The following is a 21050-nucleotide window of genomic DNA, read 5'->3' on the forward strand; positions in this document are numbered from 1 at the left end:
TCTCACCTCCCTTGTGATGAAGACAATGGAGAGACTCATGAAACATCACGTCATCGGAGTAACTAACTCGCAGATTAACCCTCTCCAATTTGCATATCGTTCGAGTAGAGGTGTTGATGATGCCAAAATATTCATTCTGGACAGTTTACACTGTCACCTGGAACACCCAAACACCTCGGCAAGACTCCTGTTTGCCAACTTCTCCTCGGCATTTAACACCCTCCAGCCTCACATCCTGGCTCACAAACTCTCCTCCCGCTTCCACCTGAATGATCAGCTCATCCTGTGGATACTGGACTTTTTAACCCACAGATCACAGAGAGTACGGGTCAACAACACCTTCTCTGATCTACAACATACCTCCACTGGTTCTCCTCAGGGCTGTGTCCTGCAGATCCACACAGCCCAATTCCCACCTGGTCAAATATGCAGACGACACAGTCCTCCTGTCTCTGCTGTCAGGACCTTCTCAGCCCTACAGCTCAGTCCTCCAGGAATTTGTGGACTGGTGTGATGACTCTTGTCTGGAGCTGAATGTTAAAAAAAAAAAAAAAGGAGATTGTGGTGACCTTTTCCAACCAGCAGATGGCGCGGCTACAGCTGTCACCACCACCATCCATGGACTGCCTGTTGAGCTTGTGGAGGAGTACAAATATCTGGTTACCACCTTTGACAGCCAGCTGAAATTCTCCTCTAACACAGAGGAGATTATCAGGAAATGTCACCAGAGGCAGTATCTCCTAAGGAAGCTCAACTCTTTTGGAGTAAATAAGAACATTCTCCAGACATTCTATTACTCCTTCATAGAGAGCACCATCACCTTCTCCATCACCTGCCGGTTCTACTCCACCAGCCTCCAGAACATAAACTGCCTGCAGAGGACTGTCACTGCTCAAAAATCATAGGACTGCCTCTCAGAACTCTGTCTGCAGTGTATGAACAGTTAACATGTAGACTGGCAAACCGGATCATCCATGACCCCTCACGTGCTCTCTTCTCTGCATTTGAGTGGCGTCCTTCTGGTCGACGGCTTCGCTGCCCTGCATGCAGGACACAGAGGAGAAGGGTTACCTTTGTGCCCAGGGCAGTCCAACTCCTCAACTCATGAACCATAGAACCCCCACACACCCCCACCACACACGGACTTTAACATGGACCTCTGTGAACTCTGCAAATTATATCTACCGTGATATATTCTTGTACCTACTTCATTGCTATATTGCACCTACTTTCATTCGTATTTGCACTATGTATGACATATTTGCACTAGTATGTCACTTACGCTGTGTTTTTTTGTCTTATTTTTCTTTTTTCTTTTTATTCTTATATTATTTGCTAGATTTGTATATATATTTATCCCTCTCTTTATTACGTCATTGTTGCACTGCCTGCTTTATGTGCCTTTTTAATTGCCCCCCTGGGACAAATAAAGTTTTCTGAATCTGAATCTGAAAATATATGTCCGGCCAAAACAGGTAGTTGTTTTACCTGTTTTGGCACCATGACAAACGGTTGCATACCACAAGAGAATGTACAATTAGCTGGTCACACAACTGCCCTTATGTAATAATAGTTACACTACATTCCACGGGCCGGTAAAAAAGTACTCCGAGGCTGCCAATTGAATAGCCTTGGTCTACTGTATCAAAAGTGGCACTTAGATCCAGTAGAACCAACAGGATCTAAGTGCTGGAATAACAAATAAATGAATTGGATAACAAATTCCACCTGATGTCATTTAAAATCTTTAAAAGTGCTGTCTCTGTACTGTGGTTCACCCTAAAACCAGACTGATGTCTTTCTACAATATTATTTCTGTTTAAAAAGTCATTGATGTGGTTAAAAACTAGTTTTTCTAAAATTTCACTTAAAAATGGTAAGTTGGATACAGGTCGGTAGTTATTTATAATGTTGTGGTCTAAATTGCTCTTCTTCAGAAGGGGCTTTACCACCGCCGTTTTAAAGGCAGTGGGGAAGACACCCATCTGAAGAGAGCAATTCAAAATGTTTAAAAACTGTTCCTCAAAGAATCCATAAAATGATTTTAAAAGTGATGTGGGAATAGGATCTAAAAGGCAGGTTGCTGGGTTTACTTGGGAGAAAACTCGGCCAAGTGTCCTTGCATCAACCAGGGCAAAACTCTCCAGTATTTCCTCAGGCAAGGACAACAGTTCAGGTGTGTTAGCAAATAAAATTTGTTGGGATAAAAGACTGGATTTGATGTCCTTGATTTTGGTTCTGAAGTGGTCTGCAAAGTTCTCACAAACAGCGTCCGTTGGCACCTTAAAAGCTTTATTAAAATTAATGTCTGTTAAAATATTGACGGTGGAGAAGAGGAAGTGGGGGTTGTTTTTATGGTCTGTGATAAGTTGTGAGAAATGGGAAGTTCTTGCCTGTTTGATTGCATTATTGTAGGTTTTGAGTTGTTGATGTAAAATCTCATAATGAACCGTTAATTTGGATTTCCTCCTCTCGGCACTACTGCAGTTTCTTTTTAATTGATTGATTTTATCATTTTTTTGTCCACGGGGGTGTAGGTTTTCTTTTGATTATTTTAGTTAAAAGTGGAGCTACTGAGTCCAGGGTTGACTTCAGTCTACTGTAAAAATGATCAACGATAAAATGACTGGGTGCAGGTAAAATTTCAGCAAGAGTGCTCTGTAAAATCTCAATAAAATTTGCAGCCACTTCAGAAGTTAGGTGGCATTTCCTCACCGTTCTCATCGGGGCCTCCTGCTGGTTAAAACTGGCGATGTTAAAAAACACACAGTAATGGTCAGACACAGCCAGGTCCACAACAGAGGACACACCAATGGACAGGCCATGAGTTATAACCAGGCCCATAAAAAATTAAAATTCGGTGGGGAAGCCTTGGTAAGAACAACAGGTGCATCAGTGCCAAGCCATGTCTCTGTCAGGAGAAGACTATCCAACTTATCTAAAATCAAATCGTTAGTGATAAAAATTTAGTTTAAAAGAGAGTGCACGTTCATCACGGCCATGTTCAAGTTCATGTAGAACGTGCACTTCTCCTGGTGTGTCAGTGGAAACAGAGTTTTTGACAGTCCTGTTTTTGGTTAATCTGTTGGAAACGGCAGTTGGAATATTGTGGATAATGTTGTCCGGTGTTTCTGTGGGCAGAGGGGAAGTGTGTAGGGTGTGTGGTGAATGGGCATGGCGTATGGCCAGTCAGTCAGCTGGGGATTGAACTGCATGGCGTATATTTCCTGTTAAAACTGAGCTGCCCAATGTGCTCGGATGCAGTCCGTCGCGGTTACACGGGGCGGTTCCAGAAGAGGTCAATAATTAACAATAGAATTTAAGCTGTGAGCTGTACAGGTGTGCCGGAGCCAGTTGCTTAAGCTGAGGAATCTGGAGAAGCGCTCGGCAAGACAGAGTTGGTATGGGCCCGCTAATGAACACCGACTTCCCACAGCTTTCCAGAAGGCTGAAGAGGTCCTTAAAATCCTTTTTAGTCAGCTCAGACTGCCAGGCCATGTCGTTTGTACCAACATGAACTATCACACAGCATATGGAGGATGGGATGGACGGTACACTGAAAAAAACAACCTATAGAATTTACCCAAAAAAGCTGAAGTAACAATTTGCATTAAATTTGTTTGGGTAAATTTATCCCCATGTTTTGAGTAAAGCATACTTTAACTCAATATCTGTAGAACACAAAAATAAATTAGGTAAAGCCTATCTAACTTTTTTCAGTATATTACACAACTAATTGCCTACAAAAACTTAGTAATATTAATACTTCATTGTTAGTAGAGAATTGTTAATCTACCTAATAATTATCATAATTAATTAGTCAACATGATTAATTAACTATTACTTTTTAAGGGAGGGTTACAATTAGTTGAAAATGTATGTTCAAACACAGGAGACTGTGTTGAGGTCAGGCCACATTTTATTTCAAAAACATAAAATACAAGCATAATGCACCTCTTTCTGCACAACTGGACCAGTAAACAATAGGCATATACATTAACACATGAGGTTCCATACTTCTGGAAAACATTTCTACCATATGAATTACTCAAGATTGTCCAAGTAAAACAAAAATAAAATACAATCCACAACATGCTATGCTATGTCTCATTGAGACAATAAGGCACATTTCAAAAGAGTAATAAAAGTAAAAGTAATATGGCAGCACAGTTATTTGCGATCAAATTGAAACTGCAATATGGCCGAGTGTAATATGCAAATCTAAATCAAACTGAATTTCTAAAATAGGAAAAATGTGTGAAAAAGAAAAAAAAGTACAGATGCTTTGGCTTAAAACATTTTCTGATGAAAAGAACACTGTATCTAAATTTAGGTAAAAATATATCCTATATGACAATTTTAGTCAACTATAATTGTAATTTGACTTTTTCAACCATACTGTGCATTTCACAGTCTTTCAGGATACAAAACATGCAAACAAAAGTGTCCACTTGACTGTTCCAGTCAAGTGGACATGCTCATCACATTTCAGTGAACATCACTCAAATAAACACATCACAGAACCAAACAGGAGCTGCTTCTTGAAATTATATTGAACAAAGCCTTGAGGTGGAGAGGGAAATGTCAGCCTCTGCCAGAACTTGGGTGCAAATTGTAAATGGTCTGTATTTAATTATCGCTTTTTACTATACCCAAAGCGCTTTACATTATACATCACAATTACCCATTCACACACTGATGGCGGAAGCTGCCATGCAAGGCGCTAACCACAACCCACCACAACCCATCAGGAACAGTTAGGTTCGGTGTCTTGCTGAGGGACACCTTGACATGAGCTCTCCAGAACAGGATCGAACCGGCAACCCTCCAGTTACAAGACGGCCACTCTACCCACTGAGCCATGCCGCCCCTAATTTAACCCATTAGCTTGTTTTTAAGGCTGTGGACCTTTTTGAGCAGTTTTGCTCCATCAAGCTCCAGGAAAAAATTCTGGAACACTTCAAAGGTGTTCTTGAGCATCTTAGGATACTTGAGGTCAGATCACTCCCATCAACGGCATATATGCATTGGTTCGGTTTCCACACCTGCTCAGCACTTCTCCCCTCGATCACAATAGATACTTCTGTTGGACCCTCCTCAGCCGTAGGGTTATGGATCACGAGCACCTTCATGGTTTGGTCTATTGGGCCCTCAAGTTCGTCCTTGTTAAAAAGAAACAGGGAAAAAGCACATCCAGTTTTAATTGAAGCATAGTAAAAATATGATGTTCCAATACAATTGCCAGCCCAGAGCATCTTGCTTGGCCACGCAACGCCGCACCCGCTGGTTCGGCCATGTCCTCCGCCTTCCTCCTGACCATCCGACGAGAGCCATTCTCCAGTTCGACCCGAAGGCCGCAGGTTGGACACGACCACGAGGCAAGCCCCGCACCCGATGGCTCGATGTTGTTGCGGGCGTCCTCAAACAACATGGAGTTGCTGTGGAGGATGCAGAGCTGCTGGCACAAGACCGCCAGCAGTGGAAGAAACTGGTTCATCTGGTCGGCTCAACGCACATGGACGGGATGCCCCGCCCTCCGCAGGAGCCCTAAGAAGAAGAGAATACAATTGAGCTTTTTCTTGTCCCCAGTATTCTATGAGGGATACACCAAAATATGGGCATTGCTTTAAATATTATATAGATGAAAGATTTCATAATGGGTTCACCCCTTCATTCTATAATGTAACACTTAACAATCTAAAATGAGAAGAGAAAAGAATTACAAACAATAGCATACCTGGCAGTCTTCGAAGACCTCCTCTTGCTGTCCTCCAAGGTACCCAATGAGGCAACGGACAACTGCATCTCTTTTTTTCTCAATGCTCTGGGACTGTTAGGAGATGCATTTTGGTGACAAGACTCGGCATGAATGTGTCTTCCATAGAAATTGTTGTGATGTGCCGGAATTCTTCTTAGATCTAGTAAAGGAACAACAGAAGAAGCTTTCAATGATAAACAGTGATTCTCAAAGTTTAAGTAGACGAATGAGATGAACAACAGTTCTTCAGGTAAAAATAAATACATTATATTATATTATATTATATTATATTATATTATATTATATTATATTATATTATATTATATTATATTATGTTATATTATATTATATTATATTATATTATATTATATTATATTATATTATATTATATTATATGCACTACCAGTCAAAAGTTTGAACATACTTTCTCATTCAGTGCTTTTTATTTATTAGTAAAAATTTTTCTCCATTGTAGATTAATACAGAAGATTAACACTTTTTTTGTGTACAAAATAATTCCATAATGTATTCTTTTATAGTTCTGATGTCTTCAGTATTATTCTACAATATAGAAAATAGTTAAATAAAAACAACTGAATGAGATTGGTAGTGTATATATCACAGTAAAACAGTATATCATCAATTCAACTAAACTTCTGGGATATGAATCTGTCTTGTTAGGAAGCTTAAGTGATTGTTAATCTCCCCTCAGCGGGTTAATTATTTTGTTTTCCACTGCCAATCACTGATATACATTTACTGAGAACAAAATAACATAAGAATGAAATGTACCCTCAAAATTTTTGAGAAGTACAAATCAAACATTCTTACCTGAATCTCACTGAATAATGCAGACCCTCTCTATTTTCTCCCATCTTCAGGTTTTCTTCTGCTTGTGTTTTGACCTGAAGATTCACTTGACCAGTTTCCACAGCCAGTTACCAGATCCAGATCTGCCATTAAACTATTGCAGGTATTTGCAGTGACCAGAACTATATACTCTAACCCAGGGAATATTATGCGAGTGCTATCTTAATGCAAATGATTTGGCTGTGCAAAATATGTAACTTCACAACATCAAAACGATTGGACCTATTAAAACACAATAGATTACAACATGGGCAATTTGGTCGAGGTCAGTCCATACTATGTCTCCATTCTGATTGCCCTTGCACCTTTAGGACATGGGGCGCATTACGGACACATTTGTCCAGGTATCACCCACAGACAGCCAAGCCAGGCCAGCTCCTTTCCTTCACATGCCTAGTGTGTAATTTATGTTGTTTCAACACTGAAAGACAATATTTTGAGCACCTTGGTGGCCATCTTGAAAAGTTTGAAACTGTGCCTTGTGTTTTTCAAGGTTGTAATTATAAGACACATGTATATACAACATTCCACGGTCATAAAAGCAGGAAACATAATCCACATTCACTGAAAGACCTCTGTTTTTCAGGAATGCCAGAGCCAGACGAATGAAGAAAGTGACTTTGTTGAAACTGAAAATTATTGTGACTCTGTCCTTCAGGAGGATGCAGAATTGAATGAAACTATTATCAAGCGACTGGGGTTGCTCCTCCTAAAGTTGGAATGCATTTTCAACGTGTCTAATACATGCATAGATGAACTAGTAGAGGAGCTTCATTTTCTGACGGCATCTGCATCTGGCCCCGCTATTAAAGAGATTATACTGAGCACTCTGAGGAAACATAGCTCTACTTTTGAGGATTCATTGATTTCTGAACTGGTTAAAGATCTTTGCCAACTAAATCCTTTATGTGCTGCTTTAGGGGTGGATGGACCTTTTAGCACTCAATTCAGGAGCGAGCACTTTGTAAAGGAGCATCTTTCATTGATTGAGTCAGTTGAATACATACTTGATGGTAGCAAGAAAAAAATGTTCCAGTATGTACCAATTCTCCCATTAGTGTCTCAGCTTGTGAACAACAGACACATTCGAGACACAATATTTCAGAATAGAAGGCCATGTGATGTTTCTTCTGGATACAGATCGTTGCATGATGGATCTTTTCTAAGAGAAAACAGCGTTTTGTGTGGAGATGAACTTAAGCTCTCACTCATACTTTATATAGATGACTTCGAAATATGTAATCCCTTGGGAACATCCCGCAAGAAGCATAGTCACAGCCGTGTACTGGGTGTTTGCAGACATCCCTGCTAACTTGCGATCTACTCTAACTTCCATTTACCTAGCTCTTCTTTGTAAGGTAAATGATGTCAACCAATATGGATACCAAAAAGTGTTGGAGCCCCTCCTAAGAGATTTGAAATCCTTGGAGGATAATGGTATTTTTGTGCCAAGTCTGGGCAAAGTAGTCAAGGGTACAATATTTGCTGTAGTTGCAGACAAACTCAGTGCTCACTCAATAGGTGGGTTTGTTGAAAGCTTTTCTGCCTCACACTTCTGTTGTTTTTGCATTGGAGAGCGTTCCCAGATTCAGGAGCATGAAGTAGGATAAGGACTGTTTCCTCTACGGACGAAGGCCAACTATACCATGCACTTTGAAGCAGCATTGTCTGACCCTGAAGAGGCCCACCATTGTGGAGTTAAAAGGCAATGTCCAATCTCTGCCAGCTTGAGCTACTTTCATGCCACATCAGGTTATCCCCTTGATGCTCTGCATGATTTACTTGAAGGGCTTGTACCTTTAGAAGTAGCACTCTGTCATGATGTGTTTATAAGGAAGAAATACTTTTCGCTTCAGGAACTCAATCCTTCCATCCACTGATTTCCTTATAAATGGTACAACAAAACAACCAGTTCACAAGCCATTCCCCCGACTTTTGCATCGTGCAAGAGTGTAAGGAGGCAATGCACATGAAAACTGATGCCTGTTAAGAATGTTACCAGTTATGATTGGTGACAAAGTACCAGAAGATGGCATGGCATGGGAGGTTCTGATGACCTTAAAAGATGTTGTCGAGCTTGTCCTGGCTCCTGTCCACGCAACCATTATCTGACTTTTACATCCAGATTGAGAAAGCAGTATTGTGTATATATCATATCATTTGGGAAATATGAAAGAATAACCAATTCCATTCACAGGCTTTAAATCATTTTTAAATCACAATGTTATCATAATCAAAATAATGCATTTTTGTACATTATATTTGTTCTACTTTTTCTGGTATTTTCTGCTTATAGGCAGATAATTTCAGCGGCTTAAACTGCACTGATAGTTTGAGGCATGTGGAAACACGGATTTGGGTTGTAAAATACATATTTTCAAAAAACCAGCTCATTTTACTGTCCAGACCCTCTGAGATATGGGGGCGTGTCAGATCCCATTGTTTGACAGCTCCCTCAGATACTTTAACACGGCGGTCAGGTCCTGTGGACCGCTGCAGGTGCTGGCAGCAGCAAAAACACACATGAACAAAGTACTACCTCAAAAAAATCAACATTGGTTTAAGTATAAGCTATATTAAAAATACGTTTGCTGCTTTACTTTATAGTAAGACCACGTTTTTAAGGGGAACTGAAGTCGTTGTATGCGCAGTCTCGTAGCCACCAAATTCCATGGACAGAAACGCACTTTTTACTGTACAGCACAGGAGCTGAGCAGTCAGTCTTTAAGTTTGTTAGCTAGCTTGTGTTCTCGTTTGACTTCAGTATTTTAACAAACTAACATTACATGCTGTGGAGCAATGCCTGCTCCTGTGTGCTCCCTGGAGGCAAAATTACTTTTTTTCCTCTCAGTGGAGTTTGCGGCTGTGAGCAGCGCATCACCACAGCCTCAGTTTCCTGTCTCATTACTGCACAGATTAACAAGAAACATGTTGCAATAGTGGCATGCATTAAACCCACACTGATATCAGCCCAGTAAAATCACTGTTAATGTTAAACGAGTCAAAGCGGCTTCAGCCCGCCCTTGTCGCTGAGTCAGTAACATCAGACACTCGGTCGGCGCCAAATAGTTTCAGTTAACTTGTTCTTGTAAAATACACGAAACTATGTGTCTGCAATTCGGCTGAAAACCCAATTTATAGACAATTTCCCCTTATATACTGAACCCCCAATGATTATGTTATAATTTCCAGTGATTTTTGCGCCATTATCGGTCATTAAAACAGCCAAGACAGCCCACAACAATGTCCATGAACTATAAATTTCAGTGCGCATGCAAAGAAATACGCCAGCTCCAACGCTCATGAAACATGTTACCATTAAACAAGTCAACATTTGCATTACTAATAGGAATCTTTACTTACATTCAAATAGGCAGCACAGACGACAGCAGGATGCAGACATTGCACTTAAGTGTATCAGCTCAGGATAAAGGCAACGGTGGAACCAAGAAAACACCATGTCATGCCGTTGAAGGAATGGATATCCCTGACAATACTGTTGCCAATAATGAGTGTTGTGGGACTGAACAGAGGACGAAGTGACAAGTGAGGCAAGCCAGCAACGTCGCCATCTGGAGCAGGGGAGCGCTTCGCTGGTACCTCTGGGTCATGGGCAGGGAGAGGGGGCAGAGTCGGAGCTGGACATGTGTCCATCCACCGCAGCGCTGAGGCGGGCCGCTCAGTGGGGGGGAGGTGGTGGTCCTTGTGCCATTGTGTGTATTGAAAAAAATGTGTGTGTGTACATTTGGAGATTAAGAAATAATGTACTGTAGATCATAAATTCTTCCCTACTCTCTCTGGCCCTCCTTCTCTCATGCATAGTTTTACCGACCTATCCTTTCACACCCACATGTACACTGATTAGGTTTAACATTATGACCACCTGCCTAATATTGTGTTGGTCCTCATTTTGCTGTCAAAACAGCCCTGGCCTGTCAAGGCATGGATTCCACTAGACCCCTGAAGGTGTACTGTGGTATCTGATGTTAGCAGCAGAGCCTTTAAGTCCTGGAAGTTGTGAGGTGGGGCCTCCATTGATCGGACTTGTTTGTCCAGCACATCCCACAGATGCTGGATTGACTTGAGAACTGGGAAATATGGAGGCCAAGTCAACACCTCAAACTCGTTGTTGTGCTCCTCAAGCCATTCCTGAACCATTTTTGCTTTGTGGCATGGTGCACTATCCTGCTGAAAGAGATCAAAGCCATCAGAGAATACCGTTTCCATGAAAGGGTGTACATGGTCTGCAACAATGTTTAGGTAGGTGGTACGTGTCAAAGTAGCTTGCCTTTTTCTCATAGTGCATCCTGGTGCCATGTGTTCCCCTTGTAAGTGACGCACACGCACTTGGCCAAGTGACGCACACGCACTTGGCCATCCACATGACAGAAAACAAAACATGATTTAGCAGACCAGGCCACCTTCTTCCATTGCTCCATGGTCCAATTCTGATACCCACATGACCATTGTTGGCACTTTCGGCGGTGCACAGGGGTCAGCATGGGCACCCTGACTGATCTGTGGCTATGCAGTCCCATACGCAACAAACTGCAATGCTTTGTGTATTCTGGCACCTTTCTTCAGCAATTTCAGCAACAGTAGCTCATCTGTTGGATCAGACCACACGGGCCAGTCATCCCTCCCCACATGCATCAATGAGCACCTTATCGCTGGTTCACCACTGTTCCTTCCTTGAACCACTTTTGATAGAAACTAACCACTGCAGACTGGGAACATCCCACAAAAGCTGCAATTTTGGAGATGCTCTGACCCAGTCGTCTAGCCATCACAATTTGGCCCTTGTCAAACTGGCTCAAATCATTATGCTTGCCCATTTTTCCTGCTTCTAACACATCAAATTTGAGGACAAAATTGTAATGATACTGAATCAGAGACCCAGGCACAGCACAACAGAGACTCAACAGACATGCATAGGAGTGAAGAAACACTTTATGTTTACAATTCACAGAAAAACTACAATAGGACATGTTGAGGAACAGGTCATGAAAACAGGAAGTAGTATCGACACTAAGATCGCTAGACAGAACCCTCTAAGGGCGGGGAGTAATACTACTACCAGACTCAATACAAGAAACAACAGAGCGTTATTCACTTCATCTGTCAGTGGTCATAATGTTATGCTCAATCAGTATATTAACGTGAACACTCAGGCATACAGACCCAACAGAATACAACTGATTATCCCTCAAATGTACAGTAAATTTCTGTATATGTATGTGTAGGATAGGGGTGTGTGCGTCTTTGTAGAGGGGTACTTTTGTAACTACATGTTCATAACAGCTGCGAGCTGGTTGAACCATACTATGTACAGATGTAAAATGAGATCTTGAATTTGACAAAGAAGTTCAAAAGGCTCTTAACAATTCTCTCCTAACCATATGCACACCCACACAAACACACACACACCTGCACTACCGTTCAAAAGATTGGGGTTACATAGAAATGTCCTTATTTTAAAAAAAAAAGCCATTTTATCAATGAGGATAACATTAAATTAATCAGAAATACAGCCTAGATATTGTTAATGTGGTAAATGACTATTCTAGCTGGAAATGGCTGCTTTTTAATGGAATATCTACATTAGGGTACAGAGACCCATTTCCAGCAACCATCACTCTTGTGTTCTAATGATACATTGTCTTAGCTAATCGTGTTGAAAGGCTAATTGATGATTAGAAAACCTTTGTGCAATTATATTAGTACATGAATAAAAGTGTGAGTTTTCATGGAAAACATGAAATTGTCTCCAAACTTTTGTACGGTAGTGTATACAGAGGTGTATACACACCCACACATGCACTCCTTCAAGTAATAAAACCATGGAACATCTTGCAGTGCCTCAAAGATGTTGTTGCTGTAAAAACCACTAAAAGAAAAAAGTTTGAGTTGATCTGGTTCAGTAAATTTTAGACCATCAGGGAGTTTCCACATGTGATGTTACAACCAAAACTATAAATATGTTTGCATTGGGGGTTTGTACATTTTATATCCCACAGGGAAAGATGATGAGTAAATCCACAGCTCAAAAAGCTCTGGAGGTGAACATGCAGCTTGCTGACTGTGGATAACGGTTCTTCAGTTTTGAAAGAGAAATCTTGTTTTTTGTTGTTCAAATAAATATTATGTTTAGATTTTTTTTCAAGAGTAATATGAGGATCGGAGTAATAAACAACAGTGAACGTTTTACATGGACTATAAGTTATCTTGTGACATTTTTTAATCTTATATTGCTCAAAAGATAATAATACATTTAAAAAATCAATGCTGTTTCTAATCAATGGCATATATCAGCCTGTGACAACGTAAAAGAAATAGCCCTCTTCGCATTTAGTATATAGAAAAAACATATTTTCTTTTTTTTTCATAAAATCAAATTGTGTCATTATGTATAGCATTTAAAGGGTTAAAATTCTATAAATATTTGCTGGTTTTGATCAGGACTGATGTTTCTTAAAAATCTTACTCAGTGAAAGTGGAAAATAATAATAATATCTCATATTTTTGTTGCTGTATTTTTGACATGGGCTTTTTTTGTCCTTTCAGTGTGAGTTTTTTTTTTTTTTTGAATGTCTGACAATGTATGAAAAAATACATCACAATCAATGTTGGTGCTTATCATTCAAAATCAAGCATTTTCTATAACTGGCAATGAGTTTTTCACATCTCTGTGGAGATACTGTGGCCCACTCTTCTTTACAGATTTGTTTTATATCAGCAACACTGGAGGGTTTTCACGCATGAACAGCCCTTTTGAGGTCATGCAACAGCATTTCAATTGGATTCAAGTCTGGACTTTGACTAGGCCACTCCAAAACCTTCATTCTGTTTTTTTTAAGCCATTCAGAAGTGAACTTGCCGGTGTGTTTTGGATCACTGTCCTGCTGCTGAACCCAAGTGTGCTTCAGCTTGAGGCCGCGATCTGACAGCCGAATATTCTCCTTCAGGATTTTCTTGTGGACAGCAGAATTCATGGTTCCATCAATCACAGCAAGTTGTCCAGGTCCTGAAGCAGCAAAGCAGCCATGGGCCATCACACAGCCACTGCCATGTTTGACTGTTGGTATGATGTACTTTTTCTAAAATGCTTTGTTACTTTTATGCCAGATATAATGAGACACACACCTTCCAGAAAGTTCAACTTTCGTCTCGTCAGTCCATAAAATTGTCTCCCAAAAGTCTTGGGGATCATTCAAATGTTTGTTTGCAAAAGTAAGATGAGCCTTTATGTTCTTTTTGGTCAGTAGTGGTTTTTGCCGTAGAACTCTGCCATGGATAACATTTTTGCCCGGTCTCTTCATTATTGCTGAGTCATGAACACTGACCTTAACTGAGGCAAGGGAGGCCTGCCGTTCTTTAGATGTTGTCCCAGGTTCCTTTGTGACCTCCTGGATGAGTTGTCGTTGTGCTCTTGGGGTAATTTTGGTTGGCCAGCCACTCCTGGGAAAGTTCACCACTGTTCCATGTTTTCTCCATCTGTGGATAATGGCTCTCACCGTGGTTCGCTGGAGTCCTAATGCTTTAGAAATGGCTTTGTAACCCTTTCCAAACTGATAGATGTCAGTTGCTTTATTTCTCATCTTGAATTTCTTTGGATCTGGACATTATATTGCAGATTTTTGACATCTTTTGGCCAATTTCATTTTGTCAGGCAGGTTGTATTTAATTGATTTCTTGATTGAACAGGTCTGGAGGTAATCAAGCTTGGGTGTGGTCAATGAAATTGAACTCGCTTTCCAAAAAATGTGATTAGCCACGGTTACTTCATGATTTGACAAGCAATTAAATTTTCACATAGGGGCAGGTAGATTTGAATAGCTTTTTCCCTTAAAACATTAAATCATCATTTAAAAACTGCATTTTTATGATTACTTTGGTTATTTTTGTCTAATATTTAAAATTGTGTGATGGCCTTAAACATTTAAGTGGGGGAAATATTCAAAAAAATAAGTATTTGAGGAGTGGGCAAATACTTTTTCACGGCACTGTTTGTCAACTCACAGCATTAACACAGTAAGGTGAAGACCTTTATAATTTTTAACACAAAACCTAACAATCCAAAATGTCCTTTAGTTTCACTTTGAGCAAGCAGTTCGGAACAGTGGAAAACAAACAAACAAACAAAAAAAAACAATGTGGGGGGAAAAAAACTCAGACAGTACCAGGCTCAGGTAAGGTGGCCATCTCCCTTGACCAGTTGGGGTGAGAGTTGGGATGAGGAGAGTGGGGGAAAGCAGGAAGGGTTGGGATGGGGATAGCAGATAAAGAACAGACAAATAATATGAACAGAACAATGAACATTTTGGAGATCACTCCTGATACTGAGACTAATAACTGCTATGAAGATTATTCTCAGGAACAAATATGAGTCCAAATGAATTCCTGAGTTTCTGAAAATCTTCAGAATGTGTAGCCATTTCACTGTGAACATAAAATATGTATATGGTGGTTGGGGACAGTGCCTGTAGAGTGGCAAACTGAAACAGTGAAAAAGCTATTTGGCCTACGAGAGGTTCTGAGAAAGTCATGTGAGTTTGACCATTCAGTCTACATGTATTTTGTGGACTTTGAAAAGGAGGGTGTCTTCTTTTTCTGTCCTCAGAGCTGCATCTCTGCTTTTTGCACAAAATGTGGTTACCTTGGTTTCATCAAGCTTTGATCTTCAGCACTGAGCATGAAACTGCAGGGATGAGAGTCAATACCTCCAAGTCAGAGATCAAGGTTCTCTGCCGGAAATCTGTGGATTTCTTCCTCTGGTTTTGGGGGCGAGTTGCTGTCCCAAATGAAGATGTTTAAAGATTTTGGGACCTTGTTAACAATTGAGGGAAATATTAAGACAGCTTGGTGCAGGGTAGTAATGCGGGCATTGTACCGGACCGTTGCGTTGAAGAGGGAGCTGAGCTGGAAGGCAAAGCTCTACATTTACCAGACAGTCTTCATCAACCTTCATCTATAGACACAAACTCTGGGTAGCGACTGAAAGGAATGAGATAATTGATTCTTCCAGAGTGCTTTCTTCAGGAGATTTTTGGGCACATACAACTGAGACAAGACCACAGGGTCGTAGACCAAGAACTCACTGGAGTAATTACATATTCCATCTGGTCTTCAGACCCCTTTGGGATTCCACAAGAGTATTTGTGCAGCTTTATAAAGACAAATGAAGACAAATAAAGACACTGGATCCATGTTTACATATAGGTATTAATACTGTAAGCTTAAGTTGCATTGCAACATAATGACTATTGAAAGGAAAAGATGAAGAGACCAGGGTGAACAAATGTAACTAGACAGACTCAAGCAAAGAAAGGAAATAGAACCAGATAGACAGTAAACTGTACATTACGGCACAATCACATGCAGCCATCCTGCATACTGTTGATAATGTTGAGTTTCTCTCTCTCCCTCTCTCTCTTTGTCCATTTCTTAGAGATGCCACATATGGAGATAAGTGACGAATCAACTGATGAAGAGTGAAAGAAAGGATGGCAGAACAAAGGAGGAGAGAAACAAATCCAACAGAGGAGAACAGAGGGAAATAGGAAGAGCAGTAAAAGTAGTGAGGGAGCTCAGTGAACAAGCAAACACAGTTAAGGTTAGATTAAACAAAGGAAGCTTTGGAAAGGTAGAAGGGCAATGCAAGAGACTGGTTGAAGGAGGGAAGGGAGATCTGGATGATCGCGACATCTGCAGCCAGCAGGTTACTCCCCAACCAAAGATGGCCTCCAACTTCAATGACATTGTCAAGCAGGGCTACGTACGCATGCGCAGCCGCAAGCTGGGGGTGAGTATGTGTGTGTGTGTATGTGTGTGTCAGGAGGTGGGGGTTAAAGTTATGCAATATAGTATTAAAAATATGGAGAATTGTTGAATTCACTCATTTTTAATACATAGTGCATGACATGGAGATATTTTATATCAGTGTCTAAAAATATAACCACTGTATAGTACCTTCAAAAATTCGGAAATTACCCAAGAAAAAAAATCCATTGCATTGCTTTTAAGTAACAATCTAATAATGCAATGTGCTACATTTCATAGATATGAAACTTACAGTCACTTGACTCAAGAACTGACAGTGATTACTGTACTCTGAATTAGGATGATCCAGAAGCATCTGAAATGTGAATGTACCTGTCACCATACAACCAACTATTGAGTGTTCATTAAATAGTGTGGAGAGAATAAAAGGGAGAAGGAGATTTCAGACAGCCAGAATAGCTTCAATGCATGTGTCATTCCTAAACAGACCTGGACATACTAAGCTTTACCGTGTGATTGCTGACAGGTTGATTTATCTCCAGTTTTTAGTTTCTACCAAACAGCTGATGTTTTTAGCTATTTTGACGTTCTGTGGAACATTTAGCCATTATTAGTCTGTGAGTAAATGTGTCTCTGGCAAAAAAGAGCACTGCAGAGATGGTAGTAGATGTCTGTGATGGATTATTCAGCATTTTTCTGCCATCCACCCTCAGGTTTTTGCCTCAGCAGACCACAGTGCAGGAAATGGCACTGGCCACCACAGACTTATAAAACATCCACATCATAGTGGCACAGACATTACACGACCAGTTTCCACAAGAAAAACTACTGACTCTGGCCCTAGATGCCAACATAGTGAGTTATTATGAGTTATTCATTGCAATACAATTCAGTAACTGGGTTCCATTAAGTCCATATTTATCATTGTAGAGCTACAGTTTAAACTGTCTTCAATTTTCAAAATGCTCAGTATTGTAATCTGGTCAAATGTACAAAAGCTCATTCTGAGAAAATGTAAAAATGGTTAGTTAAAAAAGTCATTAGTTGTAGTTTCATTATAATATGGAGACCACTTAGCCCAGTTTTATTCGTATCACAGTGCCTGTACACAATGCAAACTCTATTCTGTTTTCAAAACCATCAGTATTGCAATGATCAAGTGTACTAGACTATCATTAAGGAGGTTTAGAGTTTACAATGTAATGCATCAAACCTTAAGGCAGCAGTATGAGAAAGACTACATTCTTTCAGTTGAATTTAAAAGTCTGTTGGGTATATTAAGGTCAGCTAATTTTTACATAATAATAATGTCAGCCAAAAGGCCATGCTGATCAAGAGCAGTGAGCACAGCAGTCCAGCATTTCTCTGGTTTAGTGTGTTTTAACTGCAGTATGGCTTTCATCCATCATGCATCATCTATACACCACTTAATCCTCTGTATAGATTGGGCTATTATGACTGTCAGGAGTTCCTAAATAGAAGTCTTATTAATTGATATACTGCCACTACTTTAATCAGCTTGAAGTGCTATTATATCCATCCATCCATCCATCCGTCTGTCCGTTGTGATATCCATGCTATTAGTTTTGGTGTTCACTGGTCCAGGTTGTGAGGTTTTTGAGATTTCTTCCTCACTACACTACTACACCAATACAATGAAGTGAAGGGATTTTCATTGTTGATGCTCACAGCCATGAAAGGGGGCTTTTCAAAACAGTTCCGAAAGAAACTGCTGACAGCATGCTCTGTGGATGACTAGAGTTTCAGAATCAGAAAAGAGAGAGTTACTGATAAATCTAAACAATGTCGCTTTCTCAGTTTGGTATTCTCACTCACAGGAGTAATAATCAAAACAGCATTATATCGAGCTTGCAAAAACATGTTTACAAGTTTCTAATGATTTTGTGCAAAATAAAAATCAAGTCAAGCTGTCAGTGTCTTCAGACACAGTACTCAAGGATGGCCTTGGATGCAAAGAATCGCTATGTTGGTGGTGGTGAGTAGAGCTAATGTGGTGTGGGGAAAAAGCTTAGTCGAGGAGCAGCAGCAGCTCCCAGGCTGGCAGGAAAAATCTCCCACAAGAAAGTATGAAGAGTGGGTGTAATTCAGGTCTCGAGGGGTGGTGCAGATGAGGAGTGGCTGGAAAATGCATTAATATGGAAGGACTGGTAAGAGAACATGTTAGGATTCTGGATGCCATCAGGACTTGCTTGAAGTGGAGGAGCAATCAGGATGAGGTTGCAACTTGACTGGTCTCGGTGGTGAACTGAGGTTCAGAAGGTGAAGCATCCTGAGATTTTTCTGGTTTGTACATGGTGTACTAGAGATTCGTAAGGTCTTAGGTGTGAATCTAGTTTGAAGTACATGATGAGCATGGATTACCCACTTGATTGGTTTGGCTTTATTTGAGTGAATAGGCCGAGTGGATTTTGGAGATAGAGGAAGGTCGAGACAAGATGCGCAGTTAAAATGATGTGCGGATCAAATTCAACTCATCAGTCCATGCTGCAATGGACTCTGTGCATTGCAGGAACAAAGGAAAGCCAACAGAAACATTGATTCTAGAGTGCTGGCTAGAGGTTAGGAAGGAGCATGTTGGAACATATTGATGGCTTAGGATAGCAGGACAGATATAAGTGAAAGATGACCATATAAAACAATTCATGGTGCAGAGGTATTTCTGGAATTTTGAGTCCCAGATGAAGGTGAGCAGTATAAGATAGAGCTGGATAATGTAGCTACATTGAATGGTGGACAGGAGAAACAGAATCTATTATGGAGAGAGTGAAGTGAGTCAGTGATGTTGTTGCAGTAGCCATGAAAGTGTTCGACATAGAAGAGGAGCAGGTTGGAGACTGACCAGCACGTGAGGCGCTGCAGGAGAGGCATGACTACAGGAGAGTAGCCTCAACTTTAGTTTATAAAGACAATGGGGATCAATCAAAAAATATTATCCTAAAATTATTTAGGATGAAGTTATCAGAGTAGGTGAGGATGGCTTTTTACTTGACCATCCGTGGCTCTATGAGATGGTAGCGATAATGATGGGTAGATTTTGAATACTTCTGAAGACGGCTGAAGAGGTTTTTTTGAAGAACCTGCGAGAACTCGGGAGGCTATGTCATGGAGACCGTTGTTGACCAAGAAACCCTCAAAACTGACAGAAAGAGCATGCCTAAAGAGCTGACTGTTGCTTGGGATCTTGTTCATGAGTGACAAAAGAATGGAGCGTGAGATGGGCAGGCTGCTGGTGCAACTTCAGCAGTAATATAGGCATTGCACTGGACCATCATGTTGAGGAGGGAGCTGAGCCGGAAGGTGAAGCTTTCCATTTACCGATCAATACACATTCTAACCCTAACCTATGGTCATGAGCTCTAGATGGTGGCGCAAGTGCCACAAACCGAAATGAGTTTCCTCCATAAGTTGGATGGTTGTGACCTTTGAGATGAGATGCCTTTGGTGAGGAGCTCTCTATCCAGAGGGAGCTTTCAGTAGAGTTGCTGCTCCATTGTGTTGAAAAGAGCCAGTTGACGTGGTTCGGATGCCTGATTCGAATGCCTCTTGAGCAACTTGTTGACATGGCCAATGGAGGTATGTGACACTGGCATCTTTTGATGTCAGTTTAAACAGCAGGTTCACGAGGTGTATCATGGAAAAAACTGGTGTCCCTGTGCCAGGAGTGTAAGAAGCAGATTGTTGACGAGGTAAAAAGAAGCTAGTGAAACTGGCATCTCGGTGCCAGAAAGAGCCAAAATGGTTTAAGTGGGGGATAGAGATGAGTGAAACTGGCATTTTGGTGCTAAAATGAGGGCAAGAGATTGTTAATGTCATGGTTTTTGAAACTTCTTTATTTCTTTGACCGACAATGGGCCAACGGCATCTGGATCTTCTGGGTGGAAACTGTCTGAAGGCATTTGATGTGGAAATTAACCAGTCTGGTGCTGAATGAGTTCTGAGTGTGAGTTTCGGTGCTGGGATGTTGATGGAAGTTGTAGCAGACGTGACTTAGGATTAGTGACTTGGTCGAGCTTTGTGAGGTTGTGAGGGCAAGAAGCTTGCTGGGAAGACAGAAAGGAAGAGGGAGGAGTTGGCAGCCTGGTGCCAGATGAGAAAGGAAAAGGTTGTCGGAAAGTTTCAAGGTAGGGAAGATGAGTCGGTATCCCATGGCCAGAAATGGCTCTAGTGGTTGAGCTGGGGACAGGTTGCAGTAGGGTAGGTTCCTGGTCGATAGGAGGAATCATATCTGGCAACCCAGTCGGAACTACGGAGAGCATGACGCACAGCCGCAGCATCTAGTGAAGAGGGTTCAATTCAATTTCAATTCAATTTTATTTATATAGCACCAATTACAATTCAAATTGTCTCAAGACACTTTACAGAACTCATAAGCCTGAACCCCCAGAGAAAGCCCTAAGGCGACAGTGGCAAGAAAAAAACTCAAGGGAAACTCAGGGAACAAACCTTGAGCAGAACCGGGCTCATGTGGGGGGACGCATCTGTTGGACGGCTGGGTTGAGAGGGACAGAAGAAGTAGAGGGGGTGGGGTAGGGGGAGGGAGAGGGATGGGAAAAGAGGGGGGTGGGGTTGTTGTGGTTCATTGTATTGAAAACTCTGAGAGTTTGTCAGAAGTTGAAGTAGT

The 21050-nt window shown here is 41.0% G+C and overlaps 1 protein-coding gene across 4 annotated transcripts in view; it reads left to right on the top strand.

Annotated features, from left to right (window-relative positions):
• The window catches only part of dok4 (docking protein 4), a 133936-nt gene that overhangs the window by 16189 nt on the left and 96697 nt on the right, over positions 1-21050 (top strand). For 3 of the 4 annotated variants that reach the window (XM_055012078.1, XM_055012073.1, XM_023276759.3), the window contains exon 2: positions 16077-16430. Coding sequence is in view for 3 of the 4 variants with exons in the window: in XM_023276759.3 (XP_023132527.1) it covers positions 16113-16430 (318 nt within the window). In the remaining variant the exon portion in view is untranslated. Of the gene's footprint in view, positions 1-6639; positions 6732-16076; positions 16431-21050 lie in introns of all 4 variants that reach the window. The other variant, XM_055012070.1, reaches the window with a different exon arrangement.

This window comes from Amphiprion ocellaris, chromosome 1, assembly GCF_022539595.1.
Source record: "Amphiprion ocellaris isolate individual 3 ecotype Okinawa chromosome 1, ASM2253959v1, whole genome shotgun sequence".
Lineage (NCBI taxonomy): Eukaryota > Metazoa > Chordata > Actinopteri > Pomacentridae > Amphiprion > Amphiprion ocellaris.